The 23,408-nt window shown below is 39.2% G+C and overlaps 1 protein-coding gene across 7 annotated transcripts in view; it reads left to right on the top strand.

The window, feature by feature from the left end:
- LOC114540240 (E3 ubiquitin-protein ligase DZIP3-like) overlaps positions 1–21,747 on the top strand; it is a 63,346-nt gene extending 41,599 nt beyond the window's left edge. For all 7 annotated transcript variants that reach the window (XM_028560520.1, XM_028560515.1, XM_028560519.1 and 4 more), the window contains 3 exons: positions 331–807; positions 1,066–1,178; positions 16,293–21,747. In XM_028560520.1, coding sequence (XP_028416321.1) covers positions 331–807; positions 1,066–1,178; positions 16,293–17,209 — 1,507 coding nt within the window. In that variant the 3' untranslated portion in view covers positions 17,210–21,747. The remainder of the gene's footprint in view (positions 1–330; positions 808–1,065; positions 1,179–16,292) is intronic.
- The last annotated feature ends 1,661 nt before the right edge of the window (positions 21,748–23,408 follow it).

Raw genomic sequence — 23,408 nt, 5'->3', positions numbered from 1 at the left:
TCTTTAAAGGCCTCCAATTTGCATGGACAAAATTTGGTATAAATACACACTCATGCACATACACATGCACAAACCCAGATGATTATACAATTACATATAACCCCTAGCGGAGATGATGATCTAGCATTAAAGCATTTCTCATGCATTAAGGCAAAATACTAACATAATTATAGGAATTGGACAGGCCGGCGAGTGGCGGAGATACGTCTTTAGCAATAGGGTATTTAACAAATCCTTCTGTATTATGCGCTAATAGGGTAAATTTTTCACGTTAAACGTGGTATTGCGCTTGCAGGTTTACTGTAACCATTGTTTTGTTTTCCGTTTTAGAAAAAGTTTTCCAATGGCGGATCCTGTAGATGAAATTGGACAAGCCGTTCATGGCGTTGCCCGTGAGGCATTCCATGCTACAATTTCTGGCGGTACATATAAGATAACTATCGACGCCGATAGAGCTGTTGTTAAAGACATATTACTCGCAGCGTCCGCAGTGACAGTCTCACTAGGAGCAATATATGCAGGTTATAAATTAATTGCACAAAAAATGGACGGGGCTGTTGATAAGGGCCTTGGCGGTAAAAGAGATGACCAAAATGTTCGGGACATCAAACCGAAGTGTCTACACGTCATCCTGCATTGTTTTACGGACAAAAGATTTCTGGAGGTTTTAGAAGATTTTAAATCCGGAGGAATGAAAGAACGCTTGAGGAGGGAATTTTTTAATATTGGAATTGAAACAGAGGGATTGACGGTTGAAATTGAGAATATGGAAGAAGTAGAAAAAAGAGCAGCGGATATAAAAAAGAGGTAAAATCAAAACAATTTTTCTCGATGCAGGGCACCTAATAGTTGATTATATAAAAAGAAAAGAAATTGGACTGGTTAGTATAATTTTTTAGCCATGAAATAATCAGTACATATAATAAAGGCTTCCCAATTCATCTGAAGGACATTGATCTATAGCCTATAGGCATAAGAAAGCTACACCGTGGTTTAAATTTTGTCTACCAGTCTGCTCTGGGTTACTGGATGTAAATAATAGCATGTGTAAATTCTAATTAACAGTAACATTGGAAAGGATGATGGAAGTCATGGACAACGAGACAATGCAAGTGACTTGAATTTTGAAAAATTAGAATGTTCCAGTGATCCACTAAGAGAATATGATGAAAAAAGTGGTAAGTATAAACAAATTAAAATAACTTTTATGCCGCAGCTTCGTATCCAGGCGGCAGCAGCAGTACTCAGCTACTACACAGAGATCGGTGGCCAAGAAAGCGCGAGCGCGCGGGGGTGTTTCTGCCAAATTGTGTCGATTTCTGGCTAATGTGATTTTAAAGTGCATTTTTCTGTACTTTGATGAAAATCTTTAACAACTATGGACGCGCCGGAAGATACAATTATCGTGTATTGGCTTTGCGCAATGTCACAGATGTCCTCTGTTCTATAATCTGAAGTAAATCAAATAATGTTTTCCTAGTTGGGAAAACGTACGCTAAAATGTAATAGGGGATGCTAAAAAGACAAAGAACGGACATTCATTTATTGTATATTTTTGCGTACCATTTTGCATATTTATAAAATACCAGCCAAAGGCAGCAGTTTTTAATCCCGAATAATGTCGACATCTTTTCTGTTAAAATGTATGAATATGTTCTGCAATAGGAGAATTAAGTTCTGATGATAAGTTTAATGCATCCTTTGAACAACTTTTTAAGCGTAAGAGTCAACAGCAATTAAGTATATGTTTATATTTTATATGACTGTTTATGATTAAGCTTAAGCAATGCTAACATATATTTTATAAGCACTCATGATACAGCTGAGGACGAGGTTTATTAGGAGACATCAAGTAGATCAGTCAGTAATTCAGAGAAGCTTAGTTTTGGAAAACATCCATTGACACTAGAGGTTAGTTTGTGTTTATGAACTCAGAATATTTGGGTATTACTTCATCATGTAAAGAATATTTAGTCTTATATGCAGTCAGAGAAGAAATTAAATGGCATCCAAACGTACTGTGAGAGTCCAAATGAAAATACGGAACAATTTTTGCTAATGGAGGATCAAAAAGCATTCTAACCAGAAGCAATAAGTCATTATTTACAAAAATAAGCAAAAGAAATGTTATGATTGGAGCTAAAGATTATGCAATGTTGCATGCTTGCCTGAAAACACATATAGCCTATATACTGGTTTCCTAACTTAAAATAATAAAATAATAATAAAAGTTGAACAGGCATTCTTTGTGCCGTTATTAAGGCACTGAAGTGTTTATTTCTCGTGTATTTCTCTAGTAAATTAGGCGCGCGCATTCATTCTATAAGGCTAGCAATGGCGGACTCTATGATGATGATCTACGCCTGTTTTTTCAAAGAATTACTTTTTGGAAATAATTTTTAGTGCAAAGTTTGAGAAACTTTGGAGTATTGTGATGAGTGGCGAAAATTCAAACGAGTCAGTCAGTCAGTCAGTCAGTCAGTAAGTCAGTCAGTATACGTCGCAACTACGCATGTGCCGTCGAACTTGAACATTACTCACAATATATGGCATACAGTATTTATATATAAACGGAAGCCATAGCTGCAACCATGGCGGACGGTTGTACTTATGAAAGCTCTGACATAAATGTGTCAAATCCCACCACCGATTGGGATTTTGGTACGTTCGACATTCCCATGCACGGTCAACTACAAACCAACTCTCAAAGTATCCTTCCGAACTCGCCTTATTGTCATAACTAGAAATACATGCATGCAGCAACCCCTCGCCATTTCAAAGGAAGCAAAATATTTCCTGAGCTAGCCAGACTTAACCTTCAATATTATGAAATGTCCTAAATGTAAAGCCGATAGCTGATGTTTCAAATATTTCGGAAACAAACATAGTTCACAGTCGTAAAGGTGAAGTGAAATCACCCGTTTTCCTGCTGCTTTCCGTTGCATTAAGTTATAGACTTTCACAGTTCAGTAATACTTCATTATAGCTAAACCTTCAAAACATCAAAACAGCCCAAATAATATAAATAACCAAGCAGTGAACGTCGAATGTTGTTTTTCGATTATTAAATTCATGCAGTGATTGCAGTCGACTATATATAAACATTTAAAGTGATATTTGTTATATTAGAACTCCGAATTACACTTTTAAGGACTCTTTTGGAAGTTAAAACGATGATGTAAAGCCTTAAATAGTCGGTCACGTCTTCCCAAAACCGAGCAAAACGACATACTGTACCAAGGTCATAAAATGTATTCGTACAGCAAACACGAAATAAACCTCGAAATAAACAAAATAGACTCCTACCATTTCAAGGATTATAATCGAGTTGTTCCTTTTCACCGCTAATTCCTCCAGTTATGATAATATTTTAAACTCTTCCCAGTGTTTTATCTGTTATTTTATTCCAAATTTCATATTTTGTTTTCGAAACATTTTTTTAAAAAATAGTTTGCAAAATGACAGTTAAATTGCTGACGTTTTTCACTGAAACACAAACGTTTCGTCTTAGCCAATCAGGAAGTTGCTGATTGCCAGTCTACACTCGTTCGCATTTCGCGCATGCGCACAAGTACCATGACCATTGAACGTCCATGACATTTTGGCAACTTTGGATTCCGCTATGTTCTCCCGGGTCCCGGGTGTAATTCCTAATCTCCGGGCGGAATTAGTACCCTCGCACGGTGCTCGCACCGGCTCGGGGATAATAGGAAGCGTAGAGGTTTGGGGTTTTTTCGGAGGAGCGCCCTATTAGATGCGAACAAATCGTGTGGGGAAAGTACCTAAAGTATGTATCGAATTTAACCAGGCCTCTTTCCCTTGCGGTACGAACCGAAACGATGATTAAACTCACGTGAGCGCAAAAATCCACATCAAGGTAAAAGATCTATCCTCAGACTCAGTCAAAATTGAATCACCTTGCCTACCTATCCCAGTCAGAATAAAGAATAGAGACTGGGCAGGTATTAATTATGGTTCAAACCACAAGATATATAAACAGCGTCATAAATATAGGAATCTTGAAGAAATCAAACCAACTGGAACAGTGGACTCTTGACTTTAAGAGAAAAACAATGTATTTTTTTTACCAAACCTAATCTTATCTAATGTAATGTCCTTAGCACCAAAAATTGACGAAATAAGTTATTTCATAAGTGAATCAAACATTGAAGTGGCAGGCTTCACAGAAACGTGATTGAGGCAAACTATTTTAGACTCTGTCATTAATATTCCTGGTTTTAATCTAGTTCGAAGAGACCGAATCAACAACATACATGGGGGAGTCTTTACCTACATCCGTGGTGATATTAAATTCGCCGTATTAAACGAACTGCATAATCCCTCTTTTGAAGTGCTTTGGGTTAAATTACTGCCAAAACGACTCCCACGCGGCATTTCTTGTATAATTGTTGCCACAATCAACCATCCCCCGAACGCCGATAAAAACCAAATGATTGGCTACCTTATGGATTCTTTAGCCAGTATTGAAACAGCCAATGCAAACTGCGGTCTGATTTGATGAGCGATCTCAACAGACTGAACACATCTCGTATTAACCAACAATTTAAACTATACAGCTTGTGAAGTTCGCTACAAGGGGCCAACGTACTAGATGAAGTTTTAACTAATATTGGCCAATATTACGACGGCACAGAAAAGCGTGCCCCATTTGGTTTATCCGACAACTATACTGTCAAAATAGTTGCAAAAACCAGATCAAGACGTGAGGGGATGAGAACTCAGTGTTGGGAACAAACCCAACTGGATGTCTTATTAAATCCTTTATCATTCACCAATCATCATACGCTTCGTTTTATACTCTCGTTATATTTACTCTCGTTGTAACATCGTTACATTTCAAATGTCAATATCGATATATCGAGGTTAACAAAGGTTTGCTGTAAAGAATTACGTCGTGAAACCGTTAAAACATAAATCTAAGTTATCCTTAGTAGAAACAAGTTCAAAATATACTTACATCTATGGCGAATTTAAGTCATTTTATCTACATGTGTCACAATCAAAATATCAACAGTTTGCGAAGCTTTCGTTATCACGACTAAGAACTAAATACATTATGCTAAACTCGAAGAATTGGCGCGAAATAATTAACATAATTATTGCGTCTCTGTCTGGTCGTAACATCCCGGCCCCCCAATGAGCAAACCACGGGAGAGCTCATTCAGCATCTGTTCTGGCCTCACATTTGGTGGCGACATCTTTCAAAACGTATTATTCACAATACCTTTGTCGATTTGTACATAACTATTCCGCTGCTTCTAGAAGGCAGAGCTTCTGGATCGGACGCTTAAGAACATTGGTTTTCGTCTTCGACTACTCTTACCAAGGCATTATTTCCCGGAAACACCTTCGTTACTCTACCGAGAAGCCAATGCCCCCGTGGAATGTTGTCGTCAACTAACATTACGAGATCTCCTACCTTTATATTTCGCTGAGGTTTAAACCATTTTTGTCTTTTTTGAAGGGTTGGCACATACTCACTTAACCATCGCTTCCAAAAATGATCACTCAGAATCTGTGATTGCCTCCAACTCTTTCTGCTATGCAAATCAGCATCATCAAACGTTCCAGGTGGCAGATTCGTCGAGGGTCTTTGAAGCAGCAGGTGATTTGGAGTTAATGCCTCCATATCACGAGGATCGTCTGAGTTCGGGCATAGGGGCCTTGAATTGGCTATGCCTTGTGCTTCCGATAACAGATCTCTTCTTTAACCAGACCTTTTCCAAGAATGGCCTTTAACGAACACTTAACGCCACGAATTAATCTCTCCCACACCCCTGACATATGGGATGCGTAGGGCGGGTGAAAAATCCATTCTACTCCTGATTGTCTTAAATGGTCTTCGATCCGACTTTGATTCCACTTCTCCAAGGCTTCGCGCAACTCACGCTCTGCGCCTACGAAATTTGATCCGTTATCTGAACGCAGTTGTTTAACGCTTCCTCTGATACTTAGGAGTCGTCGTAAAACCATAATAAAATCGTCAGTTTCCAGAGACTGAGCTAGTTCCAGATGTATGGCCCTTGACGCCATACATGCAAATATACATCCGTATCGCTTGGCTGTACCCCGTCCGAATTTTACTGTCAGTGGCCCGAAATAATCGATGCCTGTGTTCGTGAAGGGAGGTTCAAAAGGAGTCAGGCGAACCTTTGGTAGCTCAGCCATCTCTTGTGACATTCTCACAGCGTGTCTCTTTCTACAAGGAACGCATTTGCTGATAACGCGTTTGATAGTTGCTCTGCCCTTAACGATCCAAAATTCCTCTCGAATTCGTGAGAGTAATTGTTCTTGTCCACAATGGCCAAGTAGCTGATGATGAAAACGAATTATTAGATTTGTTACATGGTGACTTTGCGGTAAGATTATTTGATGTTTACTATCAAACGTTCCGGGTGCTTCCGATATTCTACCGGAGACTCTTAAGATTCCTTGTTCACATAGCATGGGCTTCAGCTTCACGATCGAACTTGATTTCCTAACACATCGATCTGTTGTCTTAAGATCTTGTAGTTCTTCCAGGAACGACTGCTGCTGAACGAGCGAAACGATCGTCCGCTTAGCTGATGCTATATCTTCTGCGGTCAATCTGTTGCATTTCACGCGTTTGCCGTTCTTGATCCAAACCTGGAACTTACACAGCCAAGCCACGGCTTTAAGCAATTTGGACCAATCGGAATATCTATCGAGAAGTTCGTAGATTCGCGGGCTTACGGATGTGTTTAGGCGAGTAGCGCAGGCAGTTTTTTCTTTCTTGATCTCCAGTTGCTCGTCGGATATTTCATGTATTGGTTCGTCTGGCCACGCATCCTTGTGGGCCCAAAGGAAATCCGGACCTCGTAGCCAACGGTGATTCTCTATGTATTGCTGAGGGTCTAAACCACGGGAGCAATCGTCTGCGGGGTTAAGACTTCCTGGACAATGACTCCACTGGGCTGGATCAGACGATTCTCGAATTTCATTCACTCGGTTTGCGACGTAGGTCTGGAATCGTTTCGTGGTATTTCGAATATAAGATAACACTATCATACTGTCCGTCCAAAATACTGTTTCGCACGCGGCTATGTCAAGCTCACTCTGAATCATCTTACTCATACGCACGGCCAACAAAGCACTTTGTAACTCGAGTCTTGGGATGGTTGGCGACCGAATGGGGACATTTCTCGACTTTCCCAAAACAAACGAACAGTTAATGGTATCGTCTTTGTAGACTTCACGCAAGTAGGACACGGTCCCATATCCTGTCTCTGAGGCGTCGCAGAAGTGGTGCAGCTCGACAACGGCGTCGTCGTGGTCTGGACGTTGGAAAAAACAGCGTGGTATACTTATCTGAGTCATCAGTGGTAACAGGGATTTCCAATGAATCCAGGATTTCAGTAGATCGCTCTCCAAGAAGTCGTCCCATTTCATCTTTCTCCGCCAGCACGCTTGGATAATTTGTTTAGCAGGTAAAAGAACTGGCGCAGCGAATCTCATTGGGTCATAAAAGGATGAGACACAGGAAAGTACGCCTCTCATTGAATTCGGTTTGTCGCAGGGCTTCACTTGGAAACAGAACACGTCATCTTCTACATTCCAGTGGACGCCTAGCGTGCGTTCGATAGGCAATTGATCAAGACTAAGATCAAGATCGGGCATAGCTCTCTTCTCAACAGGCACCGCCTCCAGAACTCTACGGCTGTTAGACATGAACTTGGTCAATTTGAAACCTCCGCGTGCAAGCAAGGACATGGAACCCTCTGCTACTTTAATGGCAATTTCTTCATTCTTTACGGCTATCAGCATGTCATCAACATAAAAATGTCTCAGGACAGCGTCAATAACAAGCGGGTCGAAATTTTTCCTATTGTCTTCGGCTGTTCGTTTGAGACAATAATTTGCGCAGCAAGGCGAATCGGTCGCGCCGAAAACGTGTACCGTCATGACGTATTCATCGGTGGGGTTATCGAGACTTCCGCTCCACCACAGAAATCGAAGTGCATCTTGGTCCTCGGGGGATACCTTGGCTTGATTAAACATACCTTCGATGTCTGCCACTAACGCGACGTTATCCTGCCGAAACCTGATCAGAACGCCGACGAGAGTGTTCGTGTAGTCAGGGCCTTGCAATAGCTTGTGATTTAGAGACGTATCTTCGAATTTCGTAGCTGCGTCGAATACGACTCTGACCTTTTCAGGTTTATTCTTATTGAGAACGTGGTGATGAGGAAGGTAATTGGTCTTGCTCGTCGTTGCATCAGACTCTGCCTTTGATAGTTTTCTGGCGTATCCCCTTTCTATGTATTCTTGCATGGCTTTCCGATACTTATTTTCTAATTCGGGGTCGTTAATAAACCTTTTCTTTAAAGATTTCAACCGTCTTTCCGCCACTATTCTATTGTTTGGCAATCGAGGTGAGTCGTCCTTCCACAATAACCCAGTCTCGTAGTGTCCATCTACAAGTCTCGCGCTTCTTTGAAGAATACCCTCGGCTCGTCTATCCTCAACCGAAGCAGCCTTCGTTATATCGCTCGTCTTCAGTCCTGACGTTTCCATTTCCCAAAATTTCTCAACTTGTTGCGTAAGTATCCGATTGTTGGTATCAAGGAAGTTAATCGAAAGGTCGTTCTGGTGTGGATCAGTTATCGGTAAGCCCCCAGCAACAGTCCACCCTAACGATGTTCTGGTTGCGTACAACTCGCATTCGGGGGTTTTCGACACTCTGACTTCGTGCGCAATGTGCGCTCCTTTTACATCTTCTCCGATGATTATTGAAACACGTTTAAGATCGACTGCGGGCATAGTTATGTCAGCCAGATGCTCATATTTTCGGCAATCGATCTCGCTTGGAAGAATTCTCTCGTTCATATCAAGTTTCTTTACTAGTCCCTCTCTCACTTCTAGAATCGGATCGGAATCTGAGGGATCTGCAGCTTGAAGGAGTAGGGGCACTGATTCAAATTCACAATCTTGAGTTCCAAGTACTGTGGTAACGCTAATTAGTTGTTTAGTTCCCTTCACGTTCAGTTTCTTTGCCAATTCCACATCGACAATAGTTCCTCGGCTTGCGTTGTCAAGGAGCCCATATGTCGTGACCGAATTTCCTTTCTTCGTTAGCATCTTTACAGGTACTACATGCAACAGCACATGATTTTCCATTTGCTGCATCATTGTTGCGCAGGATGTCATTGGCTGCTTGTTACCATCTTCTGCAGGTTTGGAGTTGAGTCCCTTTTCTAGATTTTCGCTATCTTTCCCCGGTTGATTCTGGCCGGTACCGATGGAGTTACCGCCGTGGGACTGGCTATCGGTATTATCCTTTGGTGCCGAAATTCTTCGATGGAGCAGTGGATGGTGCTTGTAAGTAGCCTTACATTTACACACGGTGGTTGATTTACACTGGGCTTTCATGTGCCCTGAGGATAGACACAGATGACAAAGCTTGTGTTTCTTCACAATTTCCCATCGATCTTCCGTAGACTTTTTACCGAAGGATTCACAGTTTATCAGCAAATGTTTACCATTGCAACAGGGGCACGGGTTGGAGTTTTGAAGACCCGTTGCCATCGTCGACAACTGATTCTGGGGTTGTTGTTTTACTAACTTGTGTTTCAAATCCACAGGTTTCGTTTTCGTTGTTAAAATGTGCCCATACTGAGGATCGTTCATTATCTTGAGTTGTTTCTCTACAAGCTCTAGAACATGGTGTAGTGTGGGATTCAACTTGGTTTTGTCACGAATCTTAGGAGCTTTCTTCGCCCACTCTACCTGCATGTGCATTGGCAGACGATCAATAACTCTTTCGACATTAGTTGACGCATTAATTTCGTGTTGGTAATTCTCGTTTTCTTTTAGGACTTCCAGACAAGCACGCAAATTATTTCTAAGTTTAGTAAGAGTACTTGAGTCCCCCCTTTCCACGCGGGGACCTGCGGTGATTCTTTTCAATGATGCTTTGACTACGCTTGCCGGATGTCCGTACTGGGTCTCTAGTATCTTCATAGCTTCGCTGAACCCATTTGATTTGAGCTCACAATGTATGATGGCGTCCTTGGCATCACCTTCCACAAAACTAAGCAGACGAGTTATTTTCTCCCTTTCTTCGAACTCTCTCTCGTTCAGCCAATCCTCAACTCGCTTCTTGAATATGGGAAACTGGGCTGGGTCACCTCTAAATATGATGGGCTGTGGTTTCGGTATCTCTTGACGCTGCAACATCGCTTTCATAACCGTGGTCGTTTCAGTTCCTTGCTTCACGGCGCTGATTAGTTGTTGGTTCATTTCAAGTAGTGTCGTCGCCAAATCATGCTTAGTGCTCTCAACGGCCGCGTTAAACTCGGGCGATGTTGGTTTGGCATCTCCGTATCTGCTAGGAAATGAGGTAATCCCTGCGTCATCAAACTCGGCCGACTTGGGCAACGATTTTGCTTTGCTCTGAGCTGTTGAGTGATTTATTTCGGTTAAATTTGCCTTCATATCAAGCCTTTCATGGACTGCCTGATTCTTTAAACTATGCTCGACATTAGAGACATGTCCATCGTCGCTCTGATCAGCTTCCAATAGTTGTGCTTCCAGCTGAGAATACTCAACTTGATCTCGCAAATCTTGTAACTCGTGCTCTATCTGTTCATGCATTCTTTTTTCTTTTATCTTTGCTCTTCTTTCTGCTTGTTCTAGTTTCAATGTAGCCAATTTGACTGTACGAGCCGCTGCCTTCGCCCTAGACGATGCGGACGACGCCCTTGAACGTCTACTTCCGGACGACCTCGACATAGAGACACTACTTTTAACTGATACGGAAAGTTTATCATCGTCTGCAAAGTGAAGAGCATCCTGAGGGCTTGAGCGTCTTTGTAAACTGCGAATGCTCTTGTCAAGTTGATCAATAGCAAGTTGATTGCAATCATTTATTTTCCGATCCAGCTTTTGACGCTGTATACTTAGACGTTCTAGGTCACGGGTATCACTAATTAGCTTGGAATACTCTTCGTATACTTTAGGGTATTTAACCCAATTCGAGTGTATGGTTTCTAAATTTAATTCGATTTCTGAAGTCTCGATATCATTAAAGTCCTGGATCTTTAAAGAGTCGGTGGACACTTCAATTGTTTGAGAGAGCTTCAGTATTTCATGCTTTAAACCTTTAAGGTGTATTTCATTGAAGTATTCTGCGTACTCACGCGGCACTTTTCTAGTGCGAGATGTCCTTCGCGGAGCAACACTTTCAGATAGCTGATTTCGTTCATCGCGATGCTCGGCGAACTGTCTTTTGTCGATTCCATCCATGAGATCAAACTATGTTGGGCAATATTACGACGGCACAGAAAAGCGTGCCCCATTTGGTTTATCCGACAACTATACTGTCAAAATAGTTGCAAAAACCAGATCAAGACGTGAGGGGATGAGAACTCAGTGTTGGGAACAAACCCAACTGGATGTCTTATTAAATCCTTTATCATTCACCAATCATCATACGCTTCGTTTTATACTCTCGTTATATTTACTCTCGTTGTAACATCGTTACATTTCAAATGTCAATATCGATATATCGAGGTTAACAAAGGTTTGCTGTAAAGAATTACATCGTGAAACCGTTAAAACATAAATCTAAGTTATCCTTAGTAGAAACAAGTTCAAAATATACTTACATCTATGGCGAATTTAAGTCATTTTATCTACATGTGTCACAATCAAAATATCAACAGTTTGCGAAGCTTTCGTTATCACGCCTAAGAACTAAATACATTATGCTAAACTCGAAGAATTGGCGCGAAATAATTAACATAATTATTGCGTCTCTGTCTGGTCGTAACACTCAGTGGTAAAATGTCAAGTCACGCGATGTCAGGCCAAGTAATACAGCCACGCTTGGTAGGGTTCTCTCTACCGTAAATTGGCCGTGCTTGGATAACCTTAATACCTGCTTGGATAAACTTACCTTCTTTAATGAAATCGTGGTAACAACGTTTAACATAATTATGCCAAGTAAACTTAAGAAAGTTAATATTAATGATGCGCCATAGATGACAAATGAACCAAAACTATATAAGAAAAGACAATCGGCTTTTGCGAGAAAAAACAGAGATAGCTACAAATATTTTTGCAGTCTGGTGAATTCTGAAAGGAAGAAATGTAGGCAAAAGTACTACCATGCTAAAGTTAAGAACCTAAAACATACCAAACCGAGAGACTGGTGGGGTGCTGTAAAAAAAATAAGTGCATGGCATGGACTCTGTAGCTAAACCAAACCATCTTGAGAACATGGATATAACCGAAGTACGCGGCATTCTAGAACCCGTACAGCATTTCCAACCACTCAATAAGATTGAAGAGCGTGTTCAAGACATGGATCTCACCTGTAACCATAATGTTCAGTCTGTACTCTAGAAGACGTTTATAGAGTGCTAAAGTCCCTTAACCAATAGAAATCATCCGGTCCCGGTGATATACCCTCTTGGATTTTGAAAGATTTTGCTGAGTTCCTTGCGCTACGCCGCTACCAGTTTGTAAGATCCTAAGTAGTTCCTATATAAAGAGCAGTCTTTACCCCCGGTCTGGAAAAAATCGAACATTGTTCCCATTCCGAAAACCCTTCCTATTCAAAGTGTTAAACATTTACGGCCCATTTCCCTAACTCCTATTTTCGCCAAAGTTGCTGAGGAATTTATTATTAGGGAACATTTGGAACCGGCTGTAATGGAAGTGATGGAACCAGACCAATTTGGCGTAATCCCAGGCTCTTGTACCACCCAAGCGTTGGTAAAAATGATCCACAAGTGGTTGGAAGGGACAGATGGCAACGGCTCTTGTGCCAGAGTTGTTTTCTTTGACTACCAAAAGGCTTTTGACCTTGTTAATCATAAGACCCTTGTATGTAAATTAAAGAATCTCAGTTTGCCTACCACTACCCTCGTCGATTTCCTCCGTACAAGACAACAACGATTTAAACTAAGCAATGACTGCTACTCTGAATGGCGGAAGGTGCCCCCTGGTGTTCCACAGGGTACAAAACTTGGACCCTGGCTCTTTATCTTAATGTTAAACGACCTTAGACCTACTGGGGTTGACCAAGTCAAATTTGTGGATGACCTAACGATTTCAGGAGTAGTCTTAAAGCAGGCTGCATGTTAGTTCAATTCAAACAACTGTATCTACTGTACAAACCTGGTCCGATTTGATTATGTTTCGCCTTCATGATGACTTAGAATCGATTATAAACCAATTAAAAGTGAATTTCCTGCGATAATGGTGAATGGGAAACCAATTGTCCAAGAAGTAGAATTACTTGGTTTAACTATCACACACGACTTGAAATGGAACAAGCACGTAAATAAAATGATCTTGAAGTGTGCAAAGCGCTTATACTTATTAGTGCAATTGAAGCCAAAGTGACGTATATGATACTGGTGTATCATCATAATCATCATCATCATCATCATCAATGTGAAGAAACGAGGAGCGACGAGCATTGCTTCAAAACATTCCGGGCGTTAAAATAGAGCAATTCTTTAAGAACCTACGTTTAGAAGGTTTATTGCATAGAGCAAAGAGGTTAGGAAGAAACGACGCTGTGTTGTTTATGTATTGATCTCCTACACGAATATATATTATGTCGCGATCGAATAGCAAGTCAATACCTGATATTCTGCATACAGTACATAAATGATACTATACAAAACGGACATTTTGTGCAGTAATCAAATCATTTTGGCGGTATACAGTATTGATTATAAGTATATTGTTTTGTATCGATTTACGCTTCGAAATAGCCACATCATATACATAATATGCACCGCGGTTTATTTACATTATTTACAACGCAACGATTTTGGCTATTCTTATGAAATGACGGATAAATTGTTGCCATCATATAAATGTAGTGAATGTAGTTACAGTTGTTTACTAACGTAACTTGAGACTTTAAGTAATTTCCTTTTGATTAGTGTTTAACCTAGTTACTCCGGCGTGAGCAAGTGTATTTTTTTCGTCGTCCGCGCAAGTGTGTTTTGGTGCGAAATATACTAGTATTTGAAATGTGTATGTCACCGTATTTATCTCACAGTTTTGTCTCCCAAGAGTTGTGGTGCACAGCTTTGGCTAATTTTCCGATGATACGGCAATTCCTCCAAGAGGAACAAATAAACCGTTCTTTTGATGCTGTTCGATTAAGTTTAGATTTAATTGGGGTCAGAATACGTTTAATACACGTAGATTCTGGTCCTGTTTTAATAATATCGCTGCTATTTCGCCGTTTAACAAGATGATGTGGTCGTGTATGGGCGCGTTGACATGTCGCAGTTTGCACAGCCGGGATCGAAGATTTAATGGCACGAATTCCAAGGTGTAAGACAAAATGAACGTATCATGCGGTTTATTTCCATTTTTAAAACAATTGAACTATACTTTTTATAAAGTACGATGTGCTTCTGAATGTCGCGATCGAACAACATTTAGGTTCGCAAGGCATCTAAATGAATATGAACTGTATTGTTTATGTTGAAAAGCTTTATATTGAAGACTGGCACGTGCGCGGCACGCCGGAGTTAAAGCCAGAACAGGCGTCTTGTTTAATTATATTTTTTCCGGCATAAATCAAAATGTTTATGTTGGGACAAACGTCTGGTTGCTTAGGTATTACAGGCATAGAAACTTTGCACTATCTTTGGATCACTAGTCTTTTCCCCTGTGGGTTTGAGTCTAGGGCCTGTAAATTTCAACCGTCAAATACACGTTCTTGTTCTTTTCAAAACGGTATCTAAATTTTATTTACAATACATACAGTTATTTATTATACAGTTTGAAAACAAAATAAATCTAGTTTGTCACGTCGAAGAGTTACTTGACTAATTGTGACTATATACCGTTTATATCTCTCAGAAATCTCTTACTCATTGAAAGTCTACATATTATCGGAGATATCCTACTCAGTTCAGTCTTGCTCAACACAACACACAAAAAAATGAACTCATGTACAAAGATCTTTTTATAATAAAACGCCCCGGCCAAACTAATTAGAATTTGTGAATAATCATATATGTATATACAATGAGCAAAGGTTAAAGGCTTTTTGCCTTTACATACCGGGCCCCAAAATACGAAAGTATTTACAGTATATATACAACAATTTACTCAAGTGTAACTATTAGAGGTTTAAAGGGTCTTAATTTCGAGTGGAATTATACACACTTCAAATTCAAGCCAGGAACAGTTGATGGAAACACACTTCAAATTCAAGCCAGGAACAATCGCGCTTGTTCTTGTCAGCTACCTCTGTAGCTCAGTGGCAAGAACATTGCACCGGCATCGCAAAAGCGTAGGTTCGATTCCAGCCGGAGGACCTATAGTTGACTCATTTTTCCATCAACTGTTCCTGGCTTGAATTTGAAGTGTGTATAATTCCACTCGAAATTAAGACCCTTTAAACCTCTAGAAATTACCTGCATCGAGAGAAGTGCCAAAAATCACAAGTGTAACTATATTACACTGATTCGCGCAAACATACTTTGTTTATTGGGCGTTCCAAACTTGTCATCTTTGTTTCGACAATTACACGACCTCAGAGATGCTGGTCTTTGTTGTCCTTCATGTTTCTGAACCATACTGCAGCACTGACTTCACATTTGTGTTGAAGATTCTGAGTTTGTTGCGGGGTGAAAGGGCTGAGGAGCTCCAGATGAGGCGTAGGAAGTTGTTTAGCAACGTAAGCACTGTTTAATGCCATTATAATGAAAAAAATTTCTTTTTCTGCCAGTATTTAGCCATAAAAACCAGCTTGCGCAGCTTAGCTTGAAACGATAAATGCATTGGGGAAGTAGATCCGCCACTGAAATTGGGGGAGAATATTCATATGTTTATATCCTCTCACCCTAAAAATAATAGCCTTTAAATGGAATCAGTGCGGCATGAGACCATCATATATAAGAATATACACTTCGAATTAAAAACTGCTACCAAATAACGCCTCTCAACAGAGCAAGCCGTTTTTGACGAATCGCGATTACTCCTTGCGCGTCTGATGTTTATAGATCGCGTCACAAACTGTACTAATTACACCTAATGGGAGCCACCTTAACAAACGTACTATGATTTTTCCTCCAATATATGACCGCATGCTTGTGAAGATGAATTTGGTCATCCTTTTCCCTGAGTAGCTGGTATAAGAAACGTAGCATGCTTGTAAATTTTGTGAATACGTTTGACAAAGACTTTAAAGTAGAGCCGAAGTATTATCTGAATATTGTGTCTTGTTTTTATCAGAACAATCTCCCAATTATTTCCTTCTCTGATTTCAGGGATTTTCAATTTAAAGATCAATTTGATGGATCCAATAAAAAGCAAAGCTAATTATTCCCGGGTCTGTCAACTGTTGGTAGATAAAGGAGGAGATGCTTTGAGACTTGCTCTACATTCGGTGCATCCACCTTCCACCTTGTCCTCCGCATTGAATGCAAACAAGAAGACCCTGCAGAGAATGCGATACAATATAATTAAAGCCCCGCAATGGGATCTACTCTTCCCAATATCTGGTACACCAGATTCAAACAACTTCGATATCACCTTACTGACTGTCCTACTTCGAAATATTTGTGGATTGTCTCCACCAGCCACTGGGTGGAATGTTATGCCTCCAGTTAGTGATACATCTATATCAGCAAACATTTTGAGAGTCAAAATGTTCAGGAATGAAGTGTATGGTCATATTTCAACCGCAAGTTTGGACGACACAACGTTTGAACCGTTGGTCAACTTGGGAATTCCTCAAACTGATATTGATGAGTTGAAAGTGGCTCCTCTCAGCCCTGAAGAAAAAAGTTATATTGACAGATTAAAAGAATGGAAACAACAAGACGATGACTTGAAATCAGAATTAAGTGATGTTAAAACAGAATTAGGTGATGTTAAAACAGAAGTAGGTGATGTTAAAAGTGAAGTAGTCAAGCTAAGAAAAACTGTAGATGAGAATGTTCATCACTCGACTCTTGAATGCAAACAACGAGACGATGACTTGAAATCAGAATTAAGTGATGTTAAAACAGAATTAGGTGATGTTAAAACAGAAGTAGGTGATGTAAAAAGTGAAGTAGTCAAGCTAAGAAAAACAGAAGATGAGAATGCTCATCACTCAACTGTCGAGAAACTTGCTAAATTTGACTTTACTGGAAAGATTGATGACCTTTGTAAAAAATTTCATGAAAGCACTAGAAAATAAACTCTCAAGTTGGTTTGTGAGTAAAGAAACCAGGGTTATGATCCTAACTGCAGGTCCAGGCGCTGGAAAAAGTGTTTTGTGTGGAAAGATCTCTGAGCTGTATAGAGAACGTGGCCAACTTGCAGCTCACCATTTCTGCGACTTTCGAAATTCTGATTACAGCAATCCTCACAGAATCCTCCAGTCCCTTGCCAGCCAAATGTGTGATAATGTTGATGGATTCCGTGATAAACTAACCGAAATCCTTCGTCGTGAACATTCTCGGGACTCGTTGTCAGACGCATTTCGTGTTCTTTTACACGATCCACTACACTCTCTTCGCAGAAATGATCCAATGTTGATCATTGTTGATGCCTTGGACGAGAGCAAAACTGATATGAAGAGTGAATTTTTAGAGTTGATATCTGAGAAATTTTGTGAACTGCCTGATTGGATTAAGATATTCATTTCGAGCAGACCGGAGCTACAAGTACGGAAGGTTCTTCAACATTTACAGCCGTTTGAAATCAGTCCTGATGATGAAGATCACGATCAAGATATTGAGCTTTTCATTCGTGGTGACTTACCTAATCTTGATGATGATAGCATATGGTCAGTTGTTTCGAAGTGTGAGGGGTCGTTTTTGTACGCTTATCACTTAGTTCATGAATTAAGAGAAAAGGGCTTGGGAATTGAACCCGACTTAAGTGATTTCATCCCCAATGGTATTGCCGGATATTACGAAAAACAGTTCAAACGTTTGAAAAGCCGCCTCCAACGTTTAAAGCAAGATACCTTTTCTTCTATCTTAAAAAGTTTTATCAATGTTATTGCCGCCGCATTCGTGCCTCTCCCACTGAAAATTCTTTTTACATGCATGGGTCTGCCCTGGAAAGAATTTGAAATACGCACGGCGATTATTGACATTATGTCAGAAATTCTTCCAGTTTATGATGGTTGCCTGACTCTTTATCATAAGTCATTATGGGATTGGATGACGTTGAATGGGTTTGAGGAACATGCGTTTGTTGCAGATGTTAAAGACGGAGATAGACGTCTTTGGCGTGCTTGTGAGAAGCAATTCTGTGAGATAGAATCTTTGAAGTGTATTTTAGAATTTCAAATTTCACCCGAGAATAAATACGCTTTAGAAAATGGTGTGAAATATTTGATGAAAACAGGTAAAGTGGAGGAATTCCGCTGGTTGGTGCATGTTCGGGTAAACTATTTAAGACTAAAATTTTGCGATGGCACCACCGATATTGATTTGAACCTAATCCTTGACACGTATGGTAGTGATCTTTCCAAAGATATTTATTACGCCATAATTCAACTGCATTGTTTCTTAAAAAAGTTAAGAATAGTTAATACCATGGTAGAAAGCCCTCCAGCATATTGTGACGATTATTTGAAAGATCTTGCAAACGGATACTTTGATTTTTCACAAAATAATTTCTGTCCTAAAAATGTTGCTAGAAATATCTTGGATACAATAAATGAGATTTGGATAGAACGTGTGACAAACGAAGAGAATAATAATTTAAATCATGTCTCCTGTGCCTTGTTAGTTGATTCAGTTACCAGTTCTCTGTCACCGGACAATACGATGTTTGCCCTCTTTAATACTTCAACATGGACAGTGCAAGTGCTTAAAATACCAAGCCTCGCGACTCTTTTCAAAATACAAGTAGATGAGACACACCGTGATATATATGACTTCATTGCCTTTTCTCCTGATTCCTCCTATTTGTTATGCAATTCAATTCGGTCATGCGTCCTTGTTAAAGAACAAAAGGAAGTACCCTTCATTGCACACGGCCCCAAAGACATTTGGAGTTGTTCGTTTTCTTCATGTGGAACTAAACTTGCTACACTTGGGCGGGCATTCATCCAAGTGTGGGATGTAATGCGGAAAACCCTATTAGCAGAAGTTGACAATGACTGTTGGAGAGTTGGGACTTATTGTTTGTTTAGTTTGTGTGGCTCCTACATTCTCCTTTTGAATGAGTATCACGCCTCATCAATGTGTGAGAATGTCTTGGGCTCTGAGAATTTGGAAGAAGTGTATATTGAAAAGAATTCTTTTGCGCCGTGTTTGTCAAGTAAAGATTCGATTCAGATTTGTTCACCAAATAGATTGGTTTTTGGCAAACCATCCGGTAGGATTAGCTTTCATCATGTTTGTCTGCCATCTGGTGGGGTGGTCCTCCTTTCTAGTAAAAAATGTTCAAAAACCTTTTTATGGAAGGGAAAAAAGTGTGTAGCGTTTAGCGATTACTCCTCCGAAGGTGTTGTAACTCTGATAATATACGATTTTGTAAACCAAAAGATGGTTGACGTTTTTCAGATTGATTGTTTGCCTGTTGGGTGTGATTTCGATATTTCAAAACTAGAAGGGACGAAATTCTTTCTAAGTTTGTATCCAAACTTAGTATTCATTATATCTCTGGAATCTCCTGATGCTTCTTTTGTCGATTACAGCGAAATAGATTACTGTGCATTATCTCCGGAAAACTTGTATGTAGCGTGTTGTTTTGAAAATTGCATTCTTTCAATAAGAAGTATCGACGGTGGGGAAACATTGCAAACTGTTGCACTGAAACAACGAGCAGTGGCGTGTTGGTGGTCTGAGTCGTATCTTTGGTTGGTCTGTGAAGGCGTGGTTGTTAAATATCCTTATGAACCTTTGAATTCAAATATCTTAGGAAATCAAACTGAAGAATCTATTTTAAATTTTAGTCGTGTTGTTAAGTTTACAAAAGGTGTTCTTGTAATTAGCACTAATGGAAGAATTTCTATTTTGAAAATTTGTGGTGAAAATCTCAGTCTTCAAGAAATACCTTCTTGGAATTTTGAAAAGTTTGAAAAGTTCACTTCTGTCGCAATAAGTTATGATGGGTGTGCTGTTATGTTACATTGCAGTTGCAGGAAAATTTATGAATTGTGGGAAATAGAATGTGGCAACAGATGGCTTGTACGTTCAACGGGAGAGTTGAATGAATCAGTTGAATGGTTCTGTTTAACTGGTACTAATATGACTCGTAGTTTAGTATTAGTGTCATCCGACAATCTATTAATTACCTGTGAGAATTTTGTTTTAAGTTCTATTGCGTTTCCAAGAACTGGTATAAGAATTGCGCATACTCTTCCTATTGGATCTTTTCGGAAGGCTTTTTACATGGATGCCGAAATTGTAGGTCTTTTCAGTAGTGGTATGATGCATTTTGTTAATGTGTCCGAAGGCAGAATCATATCCTCTGCATTTGCACCTTTTGGTTCTCCCAATGAATATTTTCATTTTTTCCTCCCATCGACTTGTTCCTTTCTATACGTCGGGATAAATTGTAACAAACATTTTAAAATTCATAATATTGAAAAGTATTTAGCGCTTCCTTTGCGTAATGATCCTGGAAAATGCGACTTTTTGTCTTAGATGAGGAAAGATCACGAATCATTAATTAATGCTTAAAAATATTAATTGATAGAAAATGTTAAGGTAGATAAGTATTGCCAATTAAACTTACAGATAATACCCCACAACTTAATTTGAATAAACGACGTAATATTAGGGACAAACCATAAGATGTGTCAAATGTTTGAACTGTGCCGATTTTGTTAAAAGAAATAAAAAAATCCATTTTTGACTAAATCTTGTATCGTCTTTATAGCATAAGAGTCGATTGATTCAAATATTTGCTACGAAGATACTTGTGGTAAGCGTGCAAATATACAGCTAATTCAAGAAACGGTTTCCATACACATACATGTGACGTCGCCAGCTCGTTAGGTCGGCTGGGGGATACTCGTGTATTTATGTTCTACATATAGTCCTAACACAAATCGATTGTTCTAGCGGTCAGTGAACATACATGGATATATAAATGTGCTCCTTAATAATGCTGGTACGTCACTGGTCATACAAAAATCAAAACGGAAATTAACCAAAACAATTTCTTTCCGATTGTTTCATGGAAAATTATATGTGCACGCGTAAATAAGTCTGCGTATGCACAACATACCTGGACCATGAATATTTGCATACCTATAACGAAATATTCTGATGTTTAAAGTTTTAACTTCCTGGGCACTTCTTTTTCTTCCTGAGTTGGCTGTTTACCGCGATCTCTTGCATATATAATTTGGTTTACTCTGAGAAATGTCGTAAAAATTGAAATGATCGTTATCTGAGCAAATACTTTTCTTAGCATTGGATAATTAAGGGCAATATATTCATCAATTAAAAACCTTAATTTTAGGTCATCTGATGTCATTACTATAGTTAATCTCACGCGTAAGACCCAATTACACTATACGGTTTCGCTAATGAATACAGACAAATATTCTAGCTGCTAAAAGGCTGTGAGTATTTATGTCTGATCTAAAAAAATCTACTAAATCTATCAAACCAATGAGCTTCTACTACCAACCATTTCTTGTTAACGGAAACGAAATTCTCGTGACCAGCTAATCCTGTGTCGTGTAATGTGGGCCTTAGTCACAGATAAAATTACTGTTACTTGTATATCTAAGATTATTTCAAGATAATTGGAAATTTGATTTAGCCAATATTAAGCTACATTTGAATGTTGGCGTAACTGATTACGTGCTAATTGAACGAAAACAAGTACCTACAGGTAGACCTACGGTACTTTCCATGCAGAAATAACCTACGAAAAACCGCGGTTAACCTAGGTCAAACCTAGGTCTGATCGTGGTTGAACTGAGGTCAGACCGAGGTCGAATCGTTGTGAGACGGAGGTTAAACCTCGGCCTCATTCTCGGTATGACAGACATTTCCTAAGATTTTTTCGATTTGGTTAATGTGTTGTCGTTCTCATTGTTCATAACATTTCTTTCGGAAGCGAACGGCCACTGCGAAGGTATTTTTTCCCTTGCGGTCGTCTGCGGTTTCTATCAGTCTACCGCAACCGAACATCGACCGAACTGCAACCGCAGTGTTAGGTTATGTTAGGTTATTTTTGCACAGTACTGTAATTTTGTGCAGTTCTGATTTTATCCTGGAGATCTTGAGGCTAGATCATATTTAGTCCCAGATCATAATTGTGACCAATTTATACCACTTTCGGTATACTCATTTTAATAATTGCGTTTGTAAATTATTGTTCCAAAACCCTGCATATTTTTCTGCGTTGAATTTTTAAGAATAAAAAATCTTCATTTTTAGCTACTTTTCGAACATTTTTTATGCTTGTCTTCAGATTTAAAAAATGAAGTAAGAGTTAAGTTTGAAGGCGATTAGATAAACTGCAGAGACTTTCGTGTATTCCTATATTCATTTAATCAGTTAAAAACAAAGCAAAAATAAAAAGTGAACGGACAAAGACAAAAACCTTCGAAACGAGGATGGTCGAATATGATTTGGTTGAACCAAGCTTCCCCAGATACTGTGAGAGATAAACTTTCTTAAGGCCCATTCACAAGATCTATCTGTCGGATCCAATTCACTTCTGACGGATGGAATGTAGTTGATTATTTATAAAGCAGTGGTGCATTGACTTTAGTTCATTTGTTGTCCACATACGTTGCAAGTTAACAGACTATAAAACATCCATCAGAAGTGATTTGGATCCGACAAAATTGGATCGTGTGAACAGACCTTGAGGAAGCTTTAGAGGGTATATAGAAGAAAAAACAATTGAAAAGTTGTAATGTTCGCCAGAATTATTTCCATTTAATTTAACTTGTAATCTTTTCTTATTAGTAGAAGAGCTTCAACCAGCAACAATATCGAATACTATAAATTAGTATTATAAAAGTATTAGTCAGTATTATAAAATGTACTATATATATATTCTATACTATATTCTAAATTTGTATCCAACACATGTAATTCAGTCTTAAGACTGCGAGATGTTGTTTTTAATAAACTACTACTACTACTACTACTACTTAATAATGATTAATATTTTGGTTATTAATGTTTTTTTAAACTTTTTCTTATTACTTGTAAATCCACATCTGTCGTATGTATCTAAACACGTCGTTGTCCGAAAGTCAACCTTTTTATAAGTGTATAAATGTTATTACTCTCTTTGATTTTAGACAATTTAGAACTATGGTTAAGATTATCAGCTTGTAGTTTAGCAACAAATGAATTAAAATAAATAAATGCGTTAATTATTGTCTTTGCGTTTGTTTTAAAAAGGTTTCAAAGAGGAAAGATGCTTCGAAAAATAAACCTTCGCGGCTGTACGTCGAG

The sequence above is a fragment of the Dendronephthya gigantea genome, unplaced genomic scaffold, assembly GCF_004324835.1.
Source record: "Dendronephthya gigantea isolate DGI-Jeju-01 unplaced genomic scaffold, DenGig_1.0 000226F, whole genome shotgun sequence".
NCBI classification, from domain to species: domain Eukaryota; kingdom Metazoa; phylum Cnidaria; class Anthozoa; order Malacalcyonacea; family Nephtheidae; genus Dendronephthya; species Dendronephthya gigantea.
Note: the sequence above shows the minus strand (reverse complement) of the source record. Positions and strands in the feature narration are given on the sequence as shown.